At 38.5% G+C, this 24,199-nt stretch overlaps 2 protein-coding genes across 3 annotated transcripts in view; one reads left to right on the forward strand and one right to left on the reverse strand.

The window, feature by feature from the left end:
- Positions 1 to 2,384: 2,384 nt before the first annotated feature.
- LOC123875729 (hemocyte protein-glutamine gamma-glutamyltransferase-like) lies at positions 2,385 to 24,199 on the forward strand. Of its 2 annotated transcripts, none has more exons than XM_045921742.1 (15): positions 2,385 to 2,552; positions 6,828 to 6,926; positions 7,319 to 7,458; positions 8,320 to 8,444; positions 12,843 to 12,975; positions 13,444 to 13,627; positions 14,101 to 14,318; positions 16,376 to 16,582; positions 17,135 to 17,354; positions 17,965 to 18,123; positions 20,638 to 20,758; positions 21,207 to 21,315; positions 21,744 to 21,904; positions 22,480 to 22,671; positions 23,488 to 24,199. In XM_045921742.1, the coding sequence occupies exons 2-15, from the start codon at positions 6,898 to 6,900 to the stop codon at positions 23,578 to 23,580; spliced, it is 2,091 nt and encodes a 696-aa protein (XP_045777698.1). In that variant the 5' UTR covers positions 2,385 to 2,552; positions 6,828 to 6,897; the 3' UTR covers positions 23,581 to 24,199. The 2 variants fall into 2 exon arrangements, with proteins under 2 accessions (XP_045777698.1, XP_045777697.1); XM_045921741.1 differs by having other exon boundaries at positions 6,828 to 6,922.
- Positions 8,230 to 24,199, reverse strand: part of LOC123875738 (nicalin-1) — a 33,379-nt gene continuing 17,409 nt past the window's right edge. The window contains exons 11-12 of the transcript XR_006798203.1: positions 9,786 to 9,831; positions 8,230 to 8,255 (exon numbers count right to left, since the gene is read on the reverse strand). The gene's annotated coding sequence lies outside the window, so the exon portion shown is untranslated. The remainder of the gene's footprint in view (positions 8,256 to 9,785; positions 9,832 to 24,199) is intronic.

Here is a 24,199-nt window from a genome sequence, read left to right on the forward strand (position 1 = left end):
CTTCACTAAGCAAGCGTTTTATCGTTTGATAAAAAGTCACTAATTTGACCAGTAGTCATCATCCCTATTCGTTCGGATGGTCCTTAGGGCATTCTTATTCGTAACTAGCCGACGCCCGAGACTTCGCCCGCGTGGATTTAGGTTTTCCGAAATCCCGTGGGAACTCTTTGATTTTCTGGGATAAAAAGTAGCCTATGTGCTAATCCAGGATATTATCTATCTCCATTCCTTTCAGCCAAATCCGTCCAGTAGTTTTTGCGTGGAGGAGTAACAAACATACACACACACACACACACACACACACACACACAAACTTTCGACTTTATAATATTAGTGTGAAGTGTGATACCTAGGTATCTACTGAATACCTAATAATAAACGTCACAGTTATTACGTAGCTTAGGTCACGTAGGAAGTGCAATGAAGATCCGTACATTGACAGGGAAACTCCGAGTGACGATTGTTTTGTCATTCACAACTGTTGATGAATGTAGAGATGAATTGATGAATAAGCATTAGTCATGTCTAAATCTAGTCCATTTCTATTACCTATACATCTTGGCGATCATATTCGCAACTTGAATTTTTGATCCGATGCTTTTAAGAGTTCCGTAACCGAAATATCTATGATTCCAATGGGATCCTATTACTAAGTCTTCCTTGTCTGTCCGTCTGTCAGCGAGCTCTTGTGTGTACTGTAAATATAGAGAGCAAAGTTGCCACAGAATGTGTGATCATATTATCGCTATAACAACAAAAAAATAAAATTTCAAAAAGTCGCCATGTAAATGGAAAAAATTTAAAAAGTGTTATTTCTTGTTCAAAGGTACGGAACACTTCGTGTACGAGTCCGATGATTACTTGACCGACTTTTATTGAAAAAAAATTATTCATATTGAAAAACCTTGCGAGCTTTCTCAGGTCGACATCGAATTTCGAGACTTCATAGTCTCACATTGTAGTATCTATAAACATAATAATATCGTACATGTTGCTAGTTTTGTGAGTTCATTCATAATCAAACGATGTTAACTATACTTGGGCATTTGAAGTGTGTTATCTTATATTTCCTGTAAGTGATTATATCATTTTGAGGGGTCTCTCCGTCACTCGCTCCATACAAACGTAGTTCGTCTCTCATAGGAATACTAACCAATCATACTCAATGGAATTTCGTAGAAATGTTCCGGGAACCAATATCTATGCCTGTGGTTTTCCAGATTTCCGTTAAAATATTCGGTTTCAAAGTTACGCGGTCTTAAAAATTCACATACAAATATTTGAGCCCCTGTAATTTTAAAACTACATATTTTTAGAAAAATCTAAAACACCACAGGCACAGATATTAGTTTCTTCTGAATATGTCTGCAAAATTTCATGGACTTTGGTTGGTTAATATTCAAATGAAATTGGAACTACGATTGTATGGAGTAAGTGACGGAGAGAGCCCTGTTAACTATACTTAGGTATTTGATGTGTGTTATCTTATAGGTATTTCTTGTAAGTGATTATATCATTATAATTAAAACGTTAGTACAAATAATGTTCAGTTACGCATAATGATGGTAAAGTCGGTGACGTGTCGCCAAGTTCGCGGCCTTTGGGAAACACTGAGGCAGCGTCGCGACGCACCGGCCGTGGCCGTAGAGAATATATTTATTAGTATTTATTAATAATACTATGTATTCCTGTGATTTGGCGCCATTCGTCACTGTACTGTAGCCACGAATTTAGCAAATCAGGAAAAATTAATTGACGGATTAGAATCTAGTCCGTCATCATTTTGTCACTAGATGATGTTCGCGCCTTTATGGAAACTCTTAGATTTTTGGGATAAAACAACACTTTTCCATTTATAATATTGTATGGAAGTATGGAAGTAGCTCAGAGCAGCAGGCTAACTTGGAAGGGGTATGGCAGTTTCATTAAACACTACCCTTGGCCCGTTTCTACATGGCATCGTACCGAAACGCTAAATCGCTTGGCGGCACGACTTTGCCACGGCCGAAGCCTTTCACTAAATCAGACTAGAGGCACAATTTACAAAATATAAATTCCCAAATCGCCCCTGCCGGGGTCGAACCCTGGATCTTCCACTAATAAGACCAAAGCGTTCACTACTGCGCCAGAGAGAGGTATTCAAATAATCACTATTCACAGTAATATTATAAAGGCATAAATTTATGTGTGTGTGTGTGTGTGTGTTTGTTACTTTTTTAGGCAAAAATCGAAGGAAAATCGGTTCTCGCGGGATTAAAAGCCCGCATCCACGCGGACGAAGTCGCTGGTATCATCTAGTTGGTAATAAATTCCGACAATGTTCAAAATCATGGTCACCCTAAAAAGATGATCGTCGCACACGCACCCAAAGATATATCCCGAACACCGCGAGTCAAACTTCAGTTGAGCTCGAACGTGAACCGCGGCGTTCTACATTTGAATTTCAATATTTTTTTAATTCCGCACGTTTATTTTCGTGCGTTGCTTTTTTACTGCCAGTAACAAACAGTCTGTGAAAGTTTTAGTGCTGTGAATATTTTTTTTTAAATAAGGTTGGTTCTGTTTGATATATAAATTTGAATAAATGATAGACATTAACTGATATTTTTGAGATTTTTAAATCTTTTAATAAATTAGCTTTTGCTCGCGACTTCATCCGCGGTACGTATACAGGTATGTAATTTGCCTGTCTCTTCTGGATAAGGTAGCTTTTCTAATGGTGAAATAATTATTAAAATCGATTTAGTAGTTTTAGAGTTTATCTACTGCAAATAAACAAACACACAAATCTTTCCTCTTTATAATATTAGTAAGTAAATATTATGTACTATCTAATCTGATATCCGATTTAAGTTTTTATTCATCCCGTAGGAACTCTGACTCTGGGATAATAAGGATCCCATGTCCACCTCCTGGATGCTGGATCTCTTTACCTGTCAAGATCGGAGACATGTACTGTTGAGACAGACAGACAGAGTGACAGAGTTCATGTTTATAATTTTAGTGCCAGCTTTTCAAAGCAAAAGATCTAAATGTATACATACCTATTGTGAACTCCTCAGAATAAAAGATGTGCTTTTGACGAACCGAAAGCCGAAAAAAATCGATTTTTTTTTTAAATTCAATAAATATGGGTAGTATAAATAAGTATAAGCAGTATTCAATAAGAATAAGTTAGGTAGACTAGCAAAATTATTTTTTTTGTGGCAGGGGTCTACGCAAATAGAAACTCGATAGGCGAAGGCGTCGATTTCCATAGTAACGACTTAACAAAATTCAAAACAATACAAAGTTGTTACCAGTATCTATACATATTTAATATTGAATAAACTAATAACAATGTGTTTAGCCTGAAAACACGAATCTAGCATGTATTTCAGTACTATGCCTGTATTTTCAGTGCTATGACGCGATTTCCTATAATTTTCTTTGGCATCGGATTTTATTCACTAGGAAGTAGGTAACTGGTTCATAAAAATGTTATTAAAAGAATATAGTTTTTTTGTCTATGATGGATTTTACTTGACCGTGATCTCATCCATACTAATCCATACTTATACAATAAATGCAAAAGCGTGTTTGTCTGTCTGCTGACGAAATTTGGAACAGAGATAGCTATGGAGACAGACATACTCGTATCTAAATACCTTTTATCCAGGAAAATCATAAAGTTCAAGCATGGAATTTTAAAAACCTTAGTCCACGCGGGCAAAGTCGCGCGCACCATACTTATTCTATTCTTCTACTAATATGTATAAACTGATATACGAGTAGGTAGGATTAACGTATTGCCAAAGTTAACTAGTAGATAGATATAGCTACCATCTGTTTATGCTACGTATATTTAAAAATTGCAAATGATAAATCTTCAATACCGTCTAGCTAGGTGATATCCTGCAATTAAGTATCATTTATTTTAATGACCAATTTTCGGCGTACAAGAAACAAATATATAAGTACAAAACCTGTCCCGCCATGCCGGTTTAAAAATATGGATAAGACTACACCTTTTTATTGTAGCTTGCTCGAAAGTCGAAAGTATTGACTTGACGGGATATTGATGATTAATATTGTTTTGAGCCATCATCATCATGATCAACCCATCGCCGGCGCACTACAGAGCGTGGGTCTCCTTTCAGAATGAGAAAGGTTTAGGCCATAGTCTGCCACGCTGATCCAGTGCGGATTGGCAGACATCTTTGACAACTCTCAGGCATGCCCGGGATCGAACCCCCAACCACTCGAATAGAAGGCCGAAGTCGTAATTAATAGGCTATCACCGCTTGATTGTATAGTTTAGTAGCAGGAATAACTGTTCATTTCACACAAATACTAGCTGATGTCCGCAGCTTCGCCCGCGTGGATTGGTCAGATCCCCTGCAGCATCAGGATTGAGGAGTTGGACTCCAAATTTTTTATGAAACAATGTCGCAAAGTTCCTCTTTCGATAAAAAAAAAATGACGCAAATCGGTCAGAAATCTCGGAGATTTCGGTGTACACAGGTAGAAAAACACAACTCCCTTTTTGAAAGTCGGTTAAAAAAGTAGCCTATGTTACTCCCTGGTCAATTCTCTACTTGTCTGTGAAAATCCCGTCAAAATCGGTTCAGACGTTCCGGAGATTAGCCTTTTCAAACAGACAGACAGACAGACAGACAGACAGACAAAAATTTTAAAAACGTGTGATTCAGTTATAGTATCGTTCAAATAACCATATGACCTTAATATGCGGTAGTTATTTCGAAATAACAGACAGACACTCCAATTTTATTTATTAGTATATAGATTAATAATGTACCTACCTAATTGCGAAAGTGTGCCTGTCTGTCTGTCTGCTAGCTTTTCACGGCCTATTCGTTTGAAAGATTTTGATGAAAATCGATACAGAAATAACTTGTATAGGTACCGGGTATGGTCATAAAGCGTTTTGTCTCGGAAAATCAAAAAGTTCGTGGATGAATGATGAATGTTCGTATTATGTATTTAGTACAGAGATAGCTTGCATTCTGTATAAGGATATAGGATACTTTTATCGCGGAAAATCGAAACCGTAGATTTTCCGTTTCCGTTTTCCGGGATGAAAAGTATCCTAAATCCCAAGGAAACTGCCTTAGGATTTTAGATAAACCTAAATCTACACGTACTAGGTACGTAGTAGCGATCATAATAAATAGTAGATAGCATACTTAACTATTTTATTTCCTCATCAAAATCCATGGGAAAAATTAGAAAATCTAAGAATCTATACTAATAAATAAAATTGGAGTGTCTGTCTGTAATTTCGAAATAACTACCTCATATTAAGCTCATATGGTTATTTGAACGATACCATAACTGAATCACACGTTTTTAAAATTTTTGTCTGTCTGTCTGTCTGTCTGTCTGTCTGTCTGTCTGTTTGTTTGAAAAGGCTAATCTTTGGAAAGGCTGAACCGATTTTGACGGGACTTTCACAGGCAAGTAGAGGATTGACCAGGGCGTAAAATAGGCTACTTTTTTAACCGACTTTTAAAAAGGGAGTTGTGTTTTTCTACCTATGTACACCGAAATCTCCGAGATTTCTGAACCGATTTGCGTCATTTCTTTTTTAATCGATAGAGGAACTTTGCGACATTGTTTCATAAAAAATTTGGAGTCCAACTCCTCAATCCTGATGCTGCAGGGGATCTGACCAATCCACGCGGGCGAAGCTGCGGGCATCAGCTAGTAACCAATAAACCGCATATGTTAGCCTTGATCATCTTCGTTATCTTAGTCAGCTAGCGTTTATATCTATTGGATGCAATGACACAATACGTGTATTAGCTGTTGAGCCCGTATGCAACGATGCATGTTCAAAGAGCATGTTCTTTCAATAAGGAAGTTAGTCATCCATTCTGCTGTTCTGTTTTCCGCACCTAAACCTTGCTGCCCACTATAATGCCATCCATCATGGAATCCGGTTTTTCTCGATATAATGTTCCGTTCCAGTGGTACACCTAATCCACAGAAAATATTAAAAACTAGATGATTCAAAGAGCGTGTTCTTTTAATGAGGTAGTTCGCCGTTCCACGTCTTCTGTCCTGGGTTTCTTTTCCACACTTAAACCTTGCAGTTCATTGTAGGTACGTGATGGATACTCCATCAAGGAGTCCAGTTGTTCTAGGAATAGGTAAAGTGAAAATTACCAGTGGTAGATCAGAACCACAAAAAATATTAAAGGCTTAATTCAGAAGAAGAAAGGTACATGATCCCTCCGATTGGCCGCGTAAGTTTCGGGTTTTTTAAATCCTGTTGGAACTCTTTGATTTTCCGGGATAAAAAGTAGCTTATGTTCGTCTCCGGGATACAAGCTATCTCTGTACCAAACAGATGAAGCCCGTAACTTCGTTGGCATGGATTTAGATCTTTTATAAATCCCATGGGAACTCCTTGATTTTCTGAGACTAAAAGGTGTTATATCTAAATATTTTAGTTTAAGATTTTTCTTTTTTAATAAAGAATTCATACTAACATTATGTATGCGAAGCTGTCTGTCTGTCTGTTTGTTAGTATTTGAAGGCCCAATCATTATAACAATTTGACAAAAATTATTCTACCTAAGTACTTACATGTTACTTTTTTCTCGAGAAACCATGGAATTTTTAAAACCATGAAACCACGCGGATGAAGTTGTGGGCATCATCTGTATTGGATGTAAAGACTTCCGAGAGTAAAGGTCCCAGGTTCGATTCCAATTAAGTAGGGATCAAATATCATTAATGGAAAAACACAGATTTTTTCCATGCATCGAAAATTAAAAAAATAAAAGTGATTTGTATATTTGATCAATTGTTTCTTGTTCCAGACCTAGTTTTCAAGAAAAGCAACAATGGAACCTCTTGTTGTAGATATCATACACTTCTATCCAGTGGAGAATGCACAGCCCCATAATACCAAAAAGTAAGTATAATTTTCATGTTAACCATCTAACAAAAAAAATATGGTTTAAGTGTAGTAACTAAAATATGAAATGTGAGGAATTTTTTAAACTCATTAATATCCTGTGTTCAACTTGTGCAGAAAGATAATAATTGTGCACTATTTATTTTTTCCTGTGATAAGATAATCCTTGAATCATATATTTTTGTCATCATCCTAATTTTATTAATCTCAACCATAGATATAAAATGTATTTATTTGGATTTCTGTGATCTCAACCCATCGCTTAGCCTTCTGAGTTACGGTACCGTAAAAATGAAAAATGGCGGACTACAAGGTAGGTCAGCCTCCATACTAAAACATTCAAACCTCCAATACCACCATACCCACCATAAATATTTTTCTATTTTTTTCTAGATTTGAAGCGTTAAACATCGACCCACCAACAGATGTGACCACGACCATAGTGCGGCGCGGTCAACCCTTCAACGGCGTGGTCCGGTTCAACAGACCCTACGATGAGAACATGGACACCGTACAGCTTGTTTTTACACTGGGTACGGAAAAAGAGCAACTAAATCCATACTTAATATATGCGAAAGTGTGTCTGTCTGTATGCTCGCTTTCCATGGCCCATTTGTTTCACCGATTTTGACAAAATTTGAAACAGACATAGCTTGCATACTGTAAATTCACATGAGCTTACTTTTTGTCCGGGTAAATCAAAGAGTTCACACGGAGTTTTCTAATAAATCTACTCCAGTAATATTATAAACAAGCTGATGCCCACGACTTCATCCACGTGGTATTTTTTTAATCTATGATTTTGGATAAAAAGTAGCCTATGTTACTTTTCAGGTCTTTAAATATATTCTTGTAAAAAATCACGTCAACGTATGCAACGGTTTGCAACATAAAAAAACGATAAACAAACACCCTTTCGCATTCGCATGGTAGTGATAAGAAACTTTACCTTTTTTCACCTACCTTATTTGACAGTACCTTTTCACATCTCATCTGCTGAACCCAAGCTGAACCGATTTTAACGAATTTGACAAGGACTGGACTACTGACACTTTTTGTTCCAGAAAATCAATTAAGTAGTTCTGTTCAAATAATATTTTCACGTCGACGAAGTTAACAGCTATTCACATCACACTAATATTATAAAGGCGAAAGTTTGTATGTGTGTATGTGTGTGTGTGTGTGTGTGTATGTTTGTTACTCCTTCACGCAAAAACTACTGGACGGATTTGGCTGAAATTTGGAATGGTGATAGATAATATCATGGATTAGCACATAGGCTACTTTTTATCCCGGAAAATCAAAGAGTTCCCACGGGATTTCGAAAAACCTAAATCCGCGCGGGCGAAATCGCGGGCATCGGCTAGTATTAAATAATTTCTTCATTTATTCAGGTGACAAACCTCAAATAGACACTCAGGGATCAATGTTTCTGAAGAGGGATGCGGTTCCAGACAAATATTCTTGGAGTGCCAAGGTCATTGAGGTGGGAGAACAGGATAACACCATATCATTTGAGGTAAGGCCCTATAAATCAGTACGAGGTGCTGATATAAAAGCGACTTGCAAATCCAACCCTAGCGATATTATGAAACGAGAGAAAAGATATTGAAAAAGTTTATTTAGGGTCTGTGAGACCAACGCGTAAGGATAGGCGGGTCACTAGTTAATTCTTAAATACGACTAGTATTTATCAAGGTTAGCTTTTCTAGAGGAACATTATTCGAAGATAATTATTAAAGTATACCTAGGTATATTCTTTTTGAGTTTTTTTTTTGTGCAACAATATAAATATGTTGTCTGTGCTTTTGTGTCTGGGAGTTGGGATAACAATGAAAATGTGTTAGCCTGTTAGACAATGCTTTAAGGGTGAATGAAAACATCGTGAGGAAACCTGCATGTCTGAGAGTTCTGCATAATGTTCTCAAAGAGGCGTCAAGTCTGTCAATCCAAACTTAGGCAGCGTGGTAGACAATGCCAAAACCCTTTTCTTATCCTGAGGGGTTGGTGATGATGATATCAGATCGAAGAGAATAATGTACATAACTAATTATTCTACTTATGTATTTAAATTCTGACTTCTGAGAGAGTAAAGTATACAAAATATGTCCTTAAGCATTCCTTGAAAACTGGTTATGTTACATACATTACATAGTTCACGAAACGAGTTGCAAATATTTACCTACTTAGAATATTTAATTTAAAATTATACGTATAATACGCGACAGGTTGAGATGGCAATTGGGATATGAGGCGGGGGGCTGTGCGGATGTGCGAACTGCGGGGCGACCCACCCCGGTTGCCATCTCAATCTGTCGCGCACTATAAGTACTTAGTTATCATCATGATCATTATCAACCGATAGACGCGACGTCTACTCTAGACGTAGATCTCTATACGCCATGGTCTTGCGCCGCCTGAATTCAGCGGCTCCCTGTAACTCGTTTGATGTCGTCTGTCCAACTAGTGGGAGTCCTCCAACTCTGCGCTTTCCAGTGCGAGGTCGCCATTCTAGAACCCTGGGAGTTGGGACCCTTGGATAAATAATTCATCCACGTTGGGACCTCAAGGTCTATCGGTTTTTCGACTTACCCGTAGCCACTTCAGCTTCCCAACCTATGAGCTATGTTGGTTACTTTACGAGTACCTACTTAGTATTCAATCACACTAATATTATAAAGGCGAAAGTTTGTATGTGTGTGTGTGTGTGTGTGTGTGTATGTTTGTTACTCCTTCACGCAAAAACTACTGGACGGATTGGACTGAAATTTAGAATGGAGATAGATTATACCCTGGATTAGCACATAGGCTACTTTTTATCCCGGAAAATCAAAGAGTTCCCACGGGATTTTTAAAAAACCTACATCCACGCGAACGAAGTCGCGGGCATCAGCTAGTTAAAAATACGTTGAAGTTATTTTTACACGTTTGGAAACCATTATTAATAAGTATAGATACTTTTAAAGAAATGATTCAGTTAAATCTTAAAATATCTAAATCTAAAATAGGATATGAGTTCACAGTCAAAATGATTACAGTTCACTGCGGCTGCCAAATCTATTTGTACCATTCTTGTACATTGATATCGGCTATCTATAATCGCAAATCAATCCTTTAATCAATCTTTAAACCGTGGCTTGGTACCTCATTACCTAGCTGTATAATTATGCACTGCCCGCCCTTCATCTTTGCTTGCTTTTCCTGCATGTTTAGTAGTAGGATGCACGGTGCATATCGGATGCTGCATAGAGATTTTTCAACATGCGCCACCACGCCATCCATTCTATACGCCCTGGTCTTGCGTCTCAAGACGGCTCAGTGGCATATTAGGTTTATTTTAATATAACATATTATAGGCTTGTCTTACATAAATTATAGTATAGGGTGGAGCGCGCCTACCCAAAAGGTGCCTGATTCACTCTTATTTTGAAGGTACCAAATTGATACCTAGCTACCGGGAAATATGAAGGTATATAAGAACTCAATCGATCTCAGTCATCAAATCGAATAAAAAGAACAAGTCCAATAATTAAGAACCTAGATTTTGAGGTCGGTTTGAGGCTAACATGTTACATTAAGGTTATTCGGCCGGAAATACGGTCTACCGAGCATGCAAATACTAAATTTTACATTAAATTTTTAGATTTAGATATCCTTCGATCACCTTGATCATCGATTAATTCAGATACCTAGATACTTACTATTACATCTACGTATTATTATTTGAATTTAATTTGATTTAATTTATTTTAATTTAATTTAATTTGGTCTGATTTGATTTAATTTAATTTAATATTGGTTTGATTTAATTTAATCTGATTTCATTTGACTTGATTTGATTTAATTTAATTTAATTTAATCACTAACATAGTTCATAAGACCCTGTTACTAACACTATATGGATGAATGGAATAGTCCGAAATAAATGTTTATTATTATTATTATTATTATTATAAAAAGCGGTGATATCCTAGAGAATTCTTAGACTAGTGGATACTTCGGATATGTACTTACCTACTCTTTGCTTCAGATTCTCACTTACAATTTCGGAGGGCTTTTGAACAATTCTTATTCCTCTTCTTCTTTCTTAGCCCTTATGAATCCAATCCGAACCAGTGGTAGATGCTTTTGACGATTCTAAAGTAAAAGTCTAATTGAATAAAAATATTTTGAATTTTTAGGGTCCGTACCTCAAAAGGAAAAACGGAACCCTTACAAGGTCACTTTGTAATCTGTCTGTCTGACTATCCGTCCGGTTTTTTTGAATTGTTGGATATAGGCCTCCTCACGTGCACGCCATTCTTCTCGGTGTTGGGAGAGCCTCATTCCAGTTTTTAATGTTAATTTAATTTTAATGGTAAAGTTTTGAACTAAGTATTATTTACTGTTTATAGCTGGATGTTACTTTTTCAAATTTTCACTCACCTCTTTACCAGATTATCTACTATTTATACCATCCATGCTACCAATTTAATAATGAGATACAAAACGTAAATTGATTTGATAATTCGTTTCCTTATTTGTCTAACAGACAAGCTAGATCTAGACTTAATGAATAAAGTACTTACCTAAGATTGTCGTTTCAAGGCTAGGTTTTAGTTTTATCATTATATTCTATGCACACCATCTGAATATTAAATACATACTTACCTACCTAGATTTTCTGAATGTTTTGGATTCCTGATTAGTTTTTCAGGGTATCCGAAGAATTCCAACGGGACCCGAACTAAGCCTCCGCTGTTGTCCGTCTGTCTGTCAGCGGACTGTATTATCTCATGAACCGTAAAAGTAGAGAGTTGAAATTTTCACAGAGTGTGTACATTTCTTTGGCTGCTATAACACAAATAATGAAAAATCTACATGGCGAATTTTAAAATGGCCACATGCAAAAAATAATTACAAAGTAGGTAAGACATATTCAGAACTGAAAGCTTCAGATTTTGCATGTAGGGTCTATAAGGTAGGTATTTCACTAAGAAGAGATTTTTAGAAAATTGAAGCTGGGTGGAATTTCGGGTCAGGGTTGTTTTTAACCCCCGAACCAAAAAGAGGCGTGTTATAAGTTTGACGTGTGTATCTGTGTATCTGTCTGTGGCATCGTAGCTCCTAAACTAATGAACCGATTTTAATTTAGTTTTTTTTGTTTGAAAGTTGGCTTGATCGAGAGTGTTCTTAGCTATAATCCAAGAAAATCGGTTCAGCCGTTTGAAAGTTATCAGCTCTTTTCTAGTTACTATAACCTTCACTTGTCGGGGGTGTTATAAATTTTTAATTTACACTAGTAAGTATCATATCGTTTAGGCCACTGGTACAATACTAACCACGGGTCCCCTGTGTTTAGGACATAGTCCACTAAGCTGACCATGTGCAAATTGGCAGCTAAGTGCGCATTGGCAGATAATAAAACTAACTTTCAATTTATAATACGTCTTTGTCAATAATTGTTTACTTACCCCTGTCTACCCCTTTGATACCTAATATAGACGTAAGCCTAACCTTTACCTAGTTACCTAAACGTTTATGCTAAAATTTATTGTTCAGCAAAACCATTAAAAGATGCTGTTAAAGCATTTATTATCTCGATTTCCAGTTTATCTACTCCATCAGACACATTATTATGATCGTAATCAAAACTTGTTCTGAGTATTTTTATGGGAAAACGTTTAGATTTTGCATAATATACCTACCTATTTGTTTTTTTATTTACTATTTGTCTTGTTGATAACTTTATTGTTGTTATACCTAATATTATAAGAATATTAATTTAATATATCTTTGGTCGCTAAGCTATTGAAGCAAGAAACTCAGCCAAAGCCTATATTGCAGAAATATTACAATAAAAGTAGGTATATATTCATTCATTTATTGATATGTCGCTAAAAGGGAGTAAAGTAATCAAACATTTTTTTGTTGGCAGATCTCCACTCCAGTAAACATACCAGTCGGTAGCTGGGCTCTCCGAGTTGTCACCAGGTTGAAGGGCTCACCAGCCCGGGAAGTATACGACTTTGATCAGGATCTTTATATCCTCTTCAATCCTTGGCATCCGGGTAAGAAGAACTAAACACTTCATTTTCTTCATTAACCTTATGTTTCTTACCAGTGGGTCAAGATATCAACATCTTTTAAACTTTTGCAATTTTGCACACGTTCTTTGGACGTGATCGTGGGAATGTTAAAAATCGAGAACAAGTTTTCTAACTGTACTATATCGCATTGGAAAAAAATTGGATCGTGGTTGGCAGACTCTCCAGTCATAGATACTGCACGCGGAGGAGGTGAAAAACATCTCGGCCAAGAAGCTGCTACTGTTCCTGGCGGCAATTAGTATTGGAACAGAACTCTAAAGCGGTGGCGATCACAATATATCGGCAACGGTCAACGTGATACAGGGTCTGAAGCCAAACCAACAAAACGAAGTCCCTCCAGTCATAAAAGATTTTTAGAAAGATCATTTTGGAGAGCTCCTGTTGTAATAGGAACCTAGATTTCATTTTAATTTCATGTGGCTTTGGCAGATGATCAAACCTTCATGGAAGACACCAACTTGCTCCAAGAATACGTGCTGAATGACATCGGCAAGGTGTGGGTGGGTCCCATCAAGACTACCAGAGGCAAGCCGTGGTTCTATGGACAGTTTGATGCTGTTGTGCTGCCTGCGGTCATGTTCATGCTGGACCGTGCTGAGATGCCGTTCCACCAGTGAGTAATTTTAATTAATAATACCGTACCGTAATAACGAGTAGCAAGGCACCCTCGCCATCGCACCTCGCTTCGTGTTCTTACCTATAACCAAATAGATCGAAAAATCACCGCCTGCGCAGGTTTCAGGGAACGCTCTTTTTTGTCATGACAAATGTGCTAATATTGACTAATATTGATCAGAAGCAGGAATAATTAAGGAAAACTGTTGGCAAGCTCAAACGACACTTTTTATTGCCTTTCTCTACATTGTTTTTGGGATAATTTCACCTTGACCAATGTAAAAAACTCAAAAGTGTGACTTTCTCACTTCAACAATGAAAAGTCTTTCTTCTGATATCATCTGCCGCTCAAAAAGTGGGCTCAGAACCTTCACTGCGACATTGTTACTTTACTATTATAATAAATTAGATCAGAGTTTAATACCACTATAAAAAAAATTGTCATCGAACCTTCATAAAATTTTTCCACAGCCGCGGTGACCCAGTAAAAGTCTCACGAGTTATCTCCCGTATAGTCAACTCAAACGACGATGCAGGTGTTCTGGTCGGGCGATGGGATGGACAATATGACGATGGTACAGCACCATCCGAGTGGACTGGATCCGTGGATATCCTGGCGCAGTACTTGGAGTCGCAGCAGGAGGTGCCTTATGGGCAGTGCTGGGTGTTCGCTGGCGTTGTCACTACTGGTAAGAGATGTTCTGATTGAGCTATGAGGGGAACAATGCGATGATGGCACCGCACCATCCGAGTGGACTGGATCCGTGGATATCCTGGCGCAGTACTTGGAGTCGCAGCAGGAGGTGCCTTATGGGCAGTGCTGGGTGTTCGCTGGCGTTGTCACTACTGGTAAGAGATGTTCTGATTGAACTATGAGGGGAACAATGCGATGATGGCACCGCACCATCCGAGTGGACTGGATCCGTGGATATCCTGGCGCAGTACTTGGAGTCGCAGCAGGAGGTGCCTTATGGGCAGTGCTGGGTGTTCGCTGGCGTTGTCACTACTGGTAAGAGATGTTCTGATTGAGCTATGAGGGGAACAATGCGATGATGGCACCGCACCATCCGAGTGGACTGGATCCGTGGATATCCTGGCGCAGTACTTGGAGTCGCAGCAGGAGGTGCCTTATGGGCAGTGCTGGGTGTTCGCTGGCGTTGTCACTACTGGTAAGAGATGTTCTGATTGAGCTATGAGGGGAACAATGCGATGATGGCACCGCACCATCCGAGTGGACCGGATCCGTGGATATCCTGGCGCAGTAACTGGAGTCGTAGCAGGAAGTACCTTATGGTCAGTTCTGGGTATTCGCTGGCGTTGTCACTGCTGGTAAGACGCATTTTTATCGGGAGATGAGACGGTCAATATGACGTTGGCACCGCACCATCCGAGTGGACTGGATCCGTGGATATCCTGCCGCTGTACCTGCAGACGCAACAGGGGGTACCTTATGGATAGTGCTGGGTGTTCGCTGGCGTTGTCACTACTGGTAAGACGTATTTTTATCGGGAGATGGGACGGTTAATATGACGTTGGCACCGCACCATCCGAGTGGACTGGATCCGTGGATATCCTGCCGCTGTACCTGCAGACGCAACAGGGGGTACCTTATGGATAGTGCTGGGTGTTCGCTGGCGTTGTCACTACTGGTAAGACGTATTTTTATCGGGAGATGGGACGGTTAATATGACGTTGGCACCATACCAGCCGAATGGACTGGATCCGTGGACATCCTGGTGCTGTACCTGGAGCAGCAGGAGGTACCTTGCGGACAGAGGTCGGTGTTCGCTGACGTTGTCACCACTGGTGAGAGAACCATGTTTTCCCTTCATTTGTAGGTTTCCTTTCTGTGGGCACCTTTAATACATGCAGAGTGGGTCCTTTACCAGCCTGGAATAGATTTTGTAAGCTTATAGTTTACTGCGCTTGCTTAATTATTTGCCTAATTAAGCAAGTGGCTAAGCAAGCCTACATGCGTGAATTTTATAATCTCATGTGTGATGCAAAGTCAACAATGTAATAAATATATAAAAACATAATATATATATGTATAAAGGGGGCGCATTTCAACTCCAATAGGTACTGAGCAAGCTGACAACAGGATATTACGATGACATGACATGATCTTACGATGTTATGAAGCATACGTTGATGCCATACCAAGACAATTTCTCATCAATCGTGATAATTTGATCGTGACAATACTACCCAATCAGTATCCTGATCCAGCTAGATGCAATCATGATGCGTTTTAATATTATTCAACTATCATGCTGAACTGTTGTTTAGAATTCACATTGAAATACGTGTCACTATTGCGAGATCATGTTTGATTTCGGAAATATTTACCTTGTATTTAGGTACGCCTATTGGGTGCGATTTAAAATACGGGTTTGTGACAGAAATCAACAAACTATGTTTACTAATGGCAAAAGTACCTACCTACCTTTTATACTTACCTACTAATTTTAAATTGTTCGCTATTCTCAATATTTATTAATTAAAAGGTATACCTAGGAAAATTTTAACATAAATCCGAAAAGACAATGAAAATGATGATGCTACGTACCTATGTAATATTTATACATGGAAACAACGAAATTAAAGACGCGCGGCCGAAAAATATCTCGAATCAAAGGTTATCACACAAATTATGAAATTAAGACTTTTTTATAATGCAGTGACCTCAGATAAAAAGAACAAGAAAGATCATAATTAGGTACTTTATAAAAAAAATCTGTTACAGTTTGCCGTGCCCTCGGTATCCCCTCAAGAGTGGTAACCAACCTGGTGTCAGCTCACGACGCCAACAGTTCCCTGACCGTGGACAAATACTACACCGAGACCATGGAGGAGCTGGACTTCGATCCCAACAACCCTCAGGGTGCTGACTCCATCTGGAACTACCACGTGTGGAATGACGTGTGGATGGCCAGACCTGATCTGCCACCAGGTAAAACCATAAGACATTATTTACAGACCATCCCAAAAACTAGGTGTACGGACGAACTCAAGTGAAAACCTGGGAGTCACTGAACACAAACGGCTCAAGACCGTCTTCTTTAAAAATCCTTGAGGAATCCTTTGCCCGACAATGAATGCCTGTCGTTTGCGACGACAATATTACCTCTAAAAATATCAATCATATAATATTTTGAACAATTTTTTGAAATACCTATCTACTTGGCCCAACTTTATTCTTTCCTCAGACTCGACAGCTGAACAAATTGAGCTATAAGATCACATATTGACCATAATACAGCTCATATAAGTATTTAATCAAGTTACCTTGGAAAGGATTTTAATAAACCATAAGAGGCCCAGTAAATTCAGAAGTTTGCTTAATCCATGACTTACCTATTTCAATTTTTTTTGTTATTGGTGGTCCTTAGAAAAGATTTAGGTAGGTATGTATGTAGCGAATATGGTCGCTAAATTATACAGTCTTTGACTGGTGGTGTACCTACAATAAGTTAAAGTCTTCTTATTATAATTGTTTCAAAAGGTTACGGTGGCTGGCAAGCAGTAGACGCCACACCTCAGGAGACATCCTCAGGAATGTTCCAGTGTGGACCAGCATCTCTAGAAGCCATCAAGCAGGGCGTCATCGGGCTCAACTATGACGTGGAGTTCATGTTGGCTTCCGTCAACGCTGATCTGATGAGGTGGAGGCAGGACCCTGAGTCGGAGACAGGATATTCGATGGTCGATACCAACAACTATCAGTTAGTATTGTTTTATAATTTTACAATCTATCAAACAGTTTTAGGTATCGTGATGCCGTCAATCTAATCCAATCCATCAGCATGCATCCGCTACTGGACACAGGCCTTTTCAAGAGCGCGTCACCAAATGCGGTCTTCCGCCTTCCTCATCCAACCACTTCCCGCCACCTTCCTGAAGTCACCGGTCCAGCGGGAAAAATATCTAATGTTGAAGTTTGTATCCCCAACAAACACCATTACGGCCTTTTATGCGAAGAGAACGATCGGGAGAGTTCGGATCCCCGACTCCATCCATTGAAGTCATAGAAATTATGACAACCCCATACCAAAGAGCGATAACTCCTGTGTGCAGTGAAACACAATCAATCCGTATTTTAAAACCTAAAATTAACGGTTTGTAACTTCTGCACCTTCATCTCAGCTTAATAGACCAGTTTTCTCATTGAAACTGTAGCGTCATATTCAGAAGGGAAAATAATTAAAACTTAACAAAACGTAAAAAGAACTCATCTGTGAGTAAAAGCTAAACTGAGTCCTGTTCCAAGGTGACTAGAATACACTGTGTAGTATAACTTCAACGACAATCTTTTATATTATTCTTCTTCCACAGTATCGGGCGCATGATACTAACAAAGAAGCCCTTCGTGTTCGACCCCCTTGGCGACGAAGACAGGCAGAACATCACCGGCGAGTACAAGCACAACGAGGGCTCTGCTTCGGAACGTTTGGCTCTCATGAACGGAGTGCGGTACTCGGAAAGGGCGAAGAGGTGAGATTATGTTCTGTAGATTACGGCCGTGTCAAGCTTATAGTTTCCTCTGAATTCGAAGAATCTTCACAAACAATCCAAATGCAAATTTCCTAGAACCTGTATACAGGTAAAGCCCTTTCGTATCACTAGTTATAGTTATCTTACTTTGAAAATTGAAACTACTAATTTATACGTTCATGAACACATTTCAAATATTTTTTTGTGACGTAATCACAAATTCACGATTTTCGGATTTTTTCCTTCAGGTACCTATCTACTTGTGCTAAAAGACTTACCTACCTGCCAAATTTCATAATTCCAAGTCAACAGGAAATACCCTATATAGACTACAGGCCCATGTTCAAAAATGGATGGGTCATATGAACCACCAGGTGACGTATACAGGACGATATAAGAGCATAAAATAATAAGATTCAGCACTATGCCGTCACTTGTAAGCTGTCCAACAGAGTGCTGGTGAGAATTCAAAAGTGCAGGTAGAGTGAGTACATTTTGGTCATATATTTTTGTACGGCATTTTTACCATCGATAGATCCATGAAAAATAATAAGAAAGCGCGCAGTGCCGTAAAAAAATGGTGCGCCACAAAGTCAGTAAATTTTTTGATTTTCTGACAATTTCCAGGATAAATTTGGTCATTTAATTCTGTACGGCATTAGTTTCATACTGTTTCAATACAGCCTCTAATCCATTATTCCGCAACGCCGTACAAAAATCATGCGACAAGGGGAAAAAAGTGAGGGTAGCAAACCCCTCTCTTTCCGTGGTCCGGGGGGTGATTTGAAAAAGTACGGCTTTGGTTCCAAAACATTATCTAGCACTCAAAAGTACTATTAAAAATAATGCCGTCAAAAAATTAGTGTTCATTTGAATGTGTATCAATAATTATCTTAATTTCATGGTATACTTGATTTTTAAAGCTGTAAAATCATTTGACTCTGTACGGCAACTTTTTTTTTAACATGATAGTGTAAAATACTATTGTTATATAGTATTGCCGTTCAAAAGAAACTGTTCTAAAGAAAAATATAGAGAAATACAAAAACTGAAATTTTTCAAATTATTGCAAAAGTTTAAATATTCATAGATTAATAAAATATAGCAATTATCTACGCTTTTCCCTTGTTTTAAATAGTATTAAGATAAATAAATTAGGAAAATATTATGCCGTACATTTTAATGCAGACTATATCTTTTAGGCTGATGAAAATGACACTACCATTTTAAGGGTGTAGTACTTTATGGCCATCTGATACTGTACGGCATTAACATATTTTTGAAGAGAACAATTGATAATATGATAAAATCACTATGCCGTCTAACTGAAGTGAACGGGTGTGTATATAATATCCACATCCCCTACAAACCTTTGGACCAACGAAAATGTACGGCATGTAAAAAAATATTATCTATGCATAAAACACTTTCAAAATAAATTAATTTTATGTTGTTTCAAATCATCCCCCGGACCACGGAAAGAGAGGGGGTTGCTACCCTCAATTTTTTCCCCTTGTCGCATGATTTTTGTACGTCGTTGCGGAATAATGGATTAGAGGCTGTATTGAAACAGTATGAAACTAATGGCGTACAGAATTAAATGACCAAATTTATCCTGGAAATTGTCAGAAAATCAAAAAATTTACTGACTTTGTGGCGCACCATTTTTTTACGGCACTGCGCGCTTTCTTATTATTTTTCATGGATCTATCGATGGTAAAAATGCCGTACAAAAATATATGACCAAAATGTACTCACTCTACCTGCACTTTTGAATTCTCACCAGCACTCTGTTGGACAGCTTACAAGTGACGGCATAGTGCTGAATCTTATTATTTTATGCTCTTATATCGTCCTGTATACGTCACCTGGTGGTTCATATGACCCATCCATTTTTGAACATGGGCCTGTAGTCTAATAGGTTTTCTTGACAGACAGACGGACGAACAGACAGACAGACAGACAGACAGACAGACAGACAGACAACAAAGTGATCCTATATCCTTTTGAGGTAAGGAGCCCTAAAAAATATCTATATACTAATAAATAAAATTGGAGTGTCTGTCTGTAATTTCGAAATAACTACCACATATTAAGGTCACATGGTTATTTGAACGATACCATAACTGAATCACACGTTTTTAAAATTTTTGTCTGTCTGTCTGTCTGTTTGAAAAGGCTAATCTTCGGAACGGCTGAACCGATTTTAACGGGATTTTCACATACAAGTAGAGGATTGACCAGGGTGTAACATAGGCTACTTTTTTAACCGACTTTCAAGAAGGGAGTTGTGTTTTTCTACCTAAGTACACCGAAATCTCCGAAATTTCTGAACCGAGTTGCGTCATTTCTTTTTTAATCGATAGAGGAACTTTGCGACATTGTTTCATAAAAAATTTGGATTCCAACTCCTCAATCCTGATGCTGCAGGGGATCTGACCAATCCACGCGGGCGAAGCTGCGGGCATCAGCTAGTAAATAAATAATAATCGTTAAAATAACGCTAATTTGCAGGTATTACTCGGTAGCAACAAACATGTCTAGCGAGATCACGTTCAAACTGCGCGACATCGACACAGTTCCCATCGGGAAGGACTTCAGGATTATTGTGGACATCGATAACAATTCCGAGGAGGTAAAAAATCCTTAGAATGCCAAGCGAATTAACTACATGACCTGATTTTTTTTGGAGGTGTTAATAGATATCATAGTAGGTAGGCAATAACGAGTTGAAATACGAGTAGCTTTTTGAAGTTGATGATGTTTTCTACAAAGAAAATCCTCGGCTATTGCAGTTAAATATTATCCACGCCACTGCAACTGGGGTGACGGATTGCTCCTGTACCAAATTTACCAGGAATTCTCCAAATTTATTATATATAGGTATTAAAATCTGAGTGCTCTGCGAAAATGTGAAGACAAGTCATTTAAATATTTAGCTGAATTGAGTATTCTGAACTGCTATAAAGAGGATGAATTAAGGGAGAAGTCTATAAAGCAGCTATGGCCATACCTTTTCCAGTAAATAAGTTACTCGCTTTTATTTGCAGCCCCTTAAATTTTAATCTTTTTTTTTTATATAGGGTCGCAACATCAAGGCAGCTTTGACAGCAACGAGTGTGTTCTACAACGGAGTAAGAGCTGAATTAGTGAAGAAGGTCGAAGGAAAGGTCTTCGTCGGTCCATCAAAACGTAAGCCCATTAATATATCTCCTAAGAATTTTACTAATTTAAGAATTTTACTAAATTGTTACTTAATGTTTTTTCGGGATAGAAAGTATCCGGTTCAGCTGTGTTCCTTCGTTTAAATACAATCAGTTCAAACGTGATTATTGTGTGTTGAATCGTCACTTCTAAACAGAGATCCTATAAATTTTTAGATAGATGGCCCAATTTTTCATGACTTGCCTTGAATCCTTCCCCAAAATAGTTGATCAATTTGAAAGTTTGGCGTGTATTTAAAAAATTCCACAAAAATTCAAGGAAATCCCTTGGATTGGATTGGAAAGGATGTCAACAACCTATTGACGTGCCCGATTTCACTCTTGGTGCTCTCGGTAGCACCCTGTTTCCACTTAGTAAAAAGTTCCACCTAACTTAGTTCTTCAAACGTTTTTCAGACGAAGAAGTGAGTATTCTGGTGAAGGCGGACGACTACCTGCCGAAGCTGGTGGAGTACTGCAACATGAAGATCTCGGCCATGGCCATCGTGGACGAGACCAAGCAGTCCTGGGCCGACGACGACGACTTCCAAGTTCTCCGGCCCAACATTAACATTAAGGTGAGGATGAACTTCTAGATTCCTAGGGTTAGGTACCTGTAATAGTAGGGAGTCAATTTTTAAATGGTTCCAAAAGTAAATTACCCTGAAACTAGAAGTAGAATACTAATTATGTAAAACATTTGGAACATCAAGAATTTATTTAAGCAGAATATTGTGGTCATACAGTATCATTGGATCAGTACGGCGCTTTGGGTTTTCTAACATATATTTATACTCAACCCAACGAACTATAGAGACCAGAATGGCTTATACCTACCTATTTTAAAATTCCAAAATACTGCTCCTGTGACGATTGTCATGTCTCCTCAGAATTTCTATTAGGTAAGTTTATGAGATCTTACGATGTACTTTTTTTTTTCATTTTTTTAACACGCTTCCAAAAGTTCTAGAGAAAAACAGCGAGATACTCCCTTGGGCATAAATTTTGCCTCGGCTAAGCGAAATTCGCCATATCCTGTCTTTACAATAGCACCCCAAACTGTTTTATTCTTTGTTATTCCCAATCGCCATTATCATAAACCTATTCTTGATGCCCACATTCTCATGAAATTAATTTCTTATTTCTTCCGCAGTTCAATGAAGACCTCATCATCGGCCAGCCAACCATGGCAGTTCTGTCCTTCGTGAATCCCCTCGACCGACCGTTGACTGGTTGCGAGTTCAGACTGACCTCATCCGGCATCGCTGGCAGAACTCTTCGCTTGCCGGCCTCTGATGCTGAACCCTTGCAACTACTCACCATTGAAGTACCAGTTCAACCCAATGTAAGTACCATCTAATTTGGTTACCCAGACGCTTTGCACCCCACTGTACAGACGACAGATAACTTAAAGCCAGTCAGAGGGAACCGCTGGACGGAAGCAGCATAACAGCTCGTTCACACAGGCTGCGTAAGCGTAGACGTAGCGCGTTCCATTGCGTTGTAATGTATGGAACTGTATGAGACATGGCATACCGCTTGCGTGGCGTGAACGTTCGCGTAGACGTAACGCGTGCAGTTATGTCTACGGATTCACACGCGTCACGTGTACATGTTTGGTGTGAATCGGCCTTAAGACAGTGGAATATGGAGTATTTTCAAGAGACCAGCAATAGACCGACCAATGGAAGAAATGGGTTTATGTGTAATCTTAGAGTTTTATGTTTATGGGCCTCCCTACAATAGTATCAGGTGGCATCTCATAGCTGTTATCTGTTCGTCAATGTTTGAAAGTTTCATTCCATTATTCTGGTCTAAACTCCAAAAAGCAGAAGTCAAAAATGGCTGTTTTTAATTTTTGACTCCTGCTTCTTGAACACCTGTCCAGAACTTCTTCCAAGAGATGGCAATATTTATAGACGATATCATTTCAGACATCTAGAACCGAAAATGAAGGATTTAATGGCGAAACGTAGCTCATACTTAAGACACTGTGAAAAAGAGACAGCGCTATATCGCTGTCATAAGTCTGTCTCGTTTTAACCGAAACTTAGGTCTAAGCAAAATCAAACTACGCTTTATAGCTCTCGGTTACTTTTGCCCACTTAGCTATTTCAAGATGATTTTACCTATCCATATTAATCAGACTTATTATTTACAGAAAATTGGTAAAATCAACTTCGTGGCGTCATTCAAATCTGCCGAGCTCAAGGACATCAATGGGGCTGCTAGCGTTGAAGTTTTTGAAGGATAAACTTAAGCTATAATCATACTTAAAGTATTATTCTTTAAGGATAGTGGCATAGCAATGTGAGGAGACATGGTTGCTATGGGCCTCATAAGAATGTCCAGTCACTTATCGGGCTATGGAGAGCTAACTCAGATTAAAGTCCTGTTATAATATTGCTGTACCACTATTTTTATAGATTAAGTATCTACTCGTTTAAGAAAAATTATAGTCATAGATAAATAGATATTTTTATAGGGGATCTATTTTTTGTTACTCTATTGAATAGTATGTACCAACGCCACAAGTATAGTACGTGACAGGCCGAGATGGCAATCGGGGGGGGGACACCCGCACAGCCCCCGCACTAACCTGGTACGGGATAGCGCAGGTGACGTGCGGGTGTGCCGGGCGTCTTCCCGCCTCATAGCCCGATTGCAATCTCGACCTGTCGCGTACTTAACGTAATTTTGAGCATGCTATATACTATATATAATACTAAGCATGTGCCATAAAATGGCAAATATTTTTGAAATGGTAGCTTCTATGAGATTTTATAAAATAAAAGTTAAACATAGGGTAAAATATGTATCATAGTCGATATAAGCTTTTTATACATTTCACAATTAGGTAATTATTATGAAAA

The sequence above is a fragment of the Maniola jurtina genome, chromosome 20 (assembly GCF_905333055.1).
Source record: "Maniola jurtina chromosome 20, ilManJurt1.1, whole genome shotgun sequence".
NCBI classification, from domain to species: Eukaryota; Metazoa; Arthropoda; class Insecta; order Lepidoptera; family Nymphalidae; genus Maniola; species Maniola jurtina.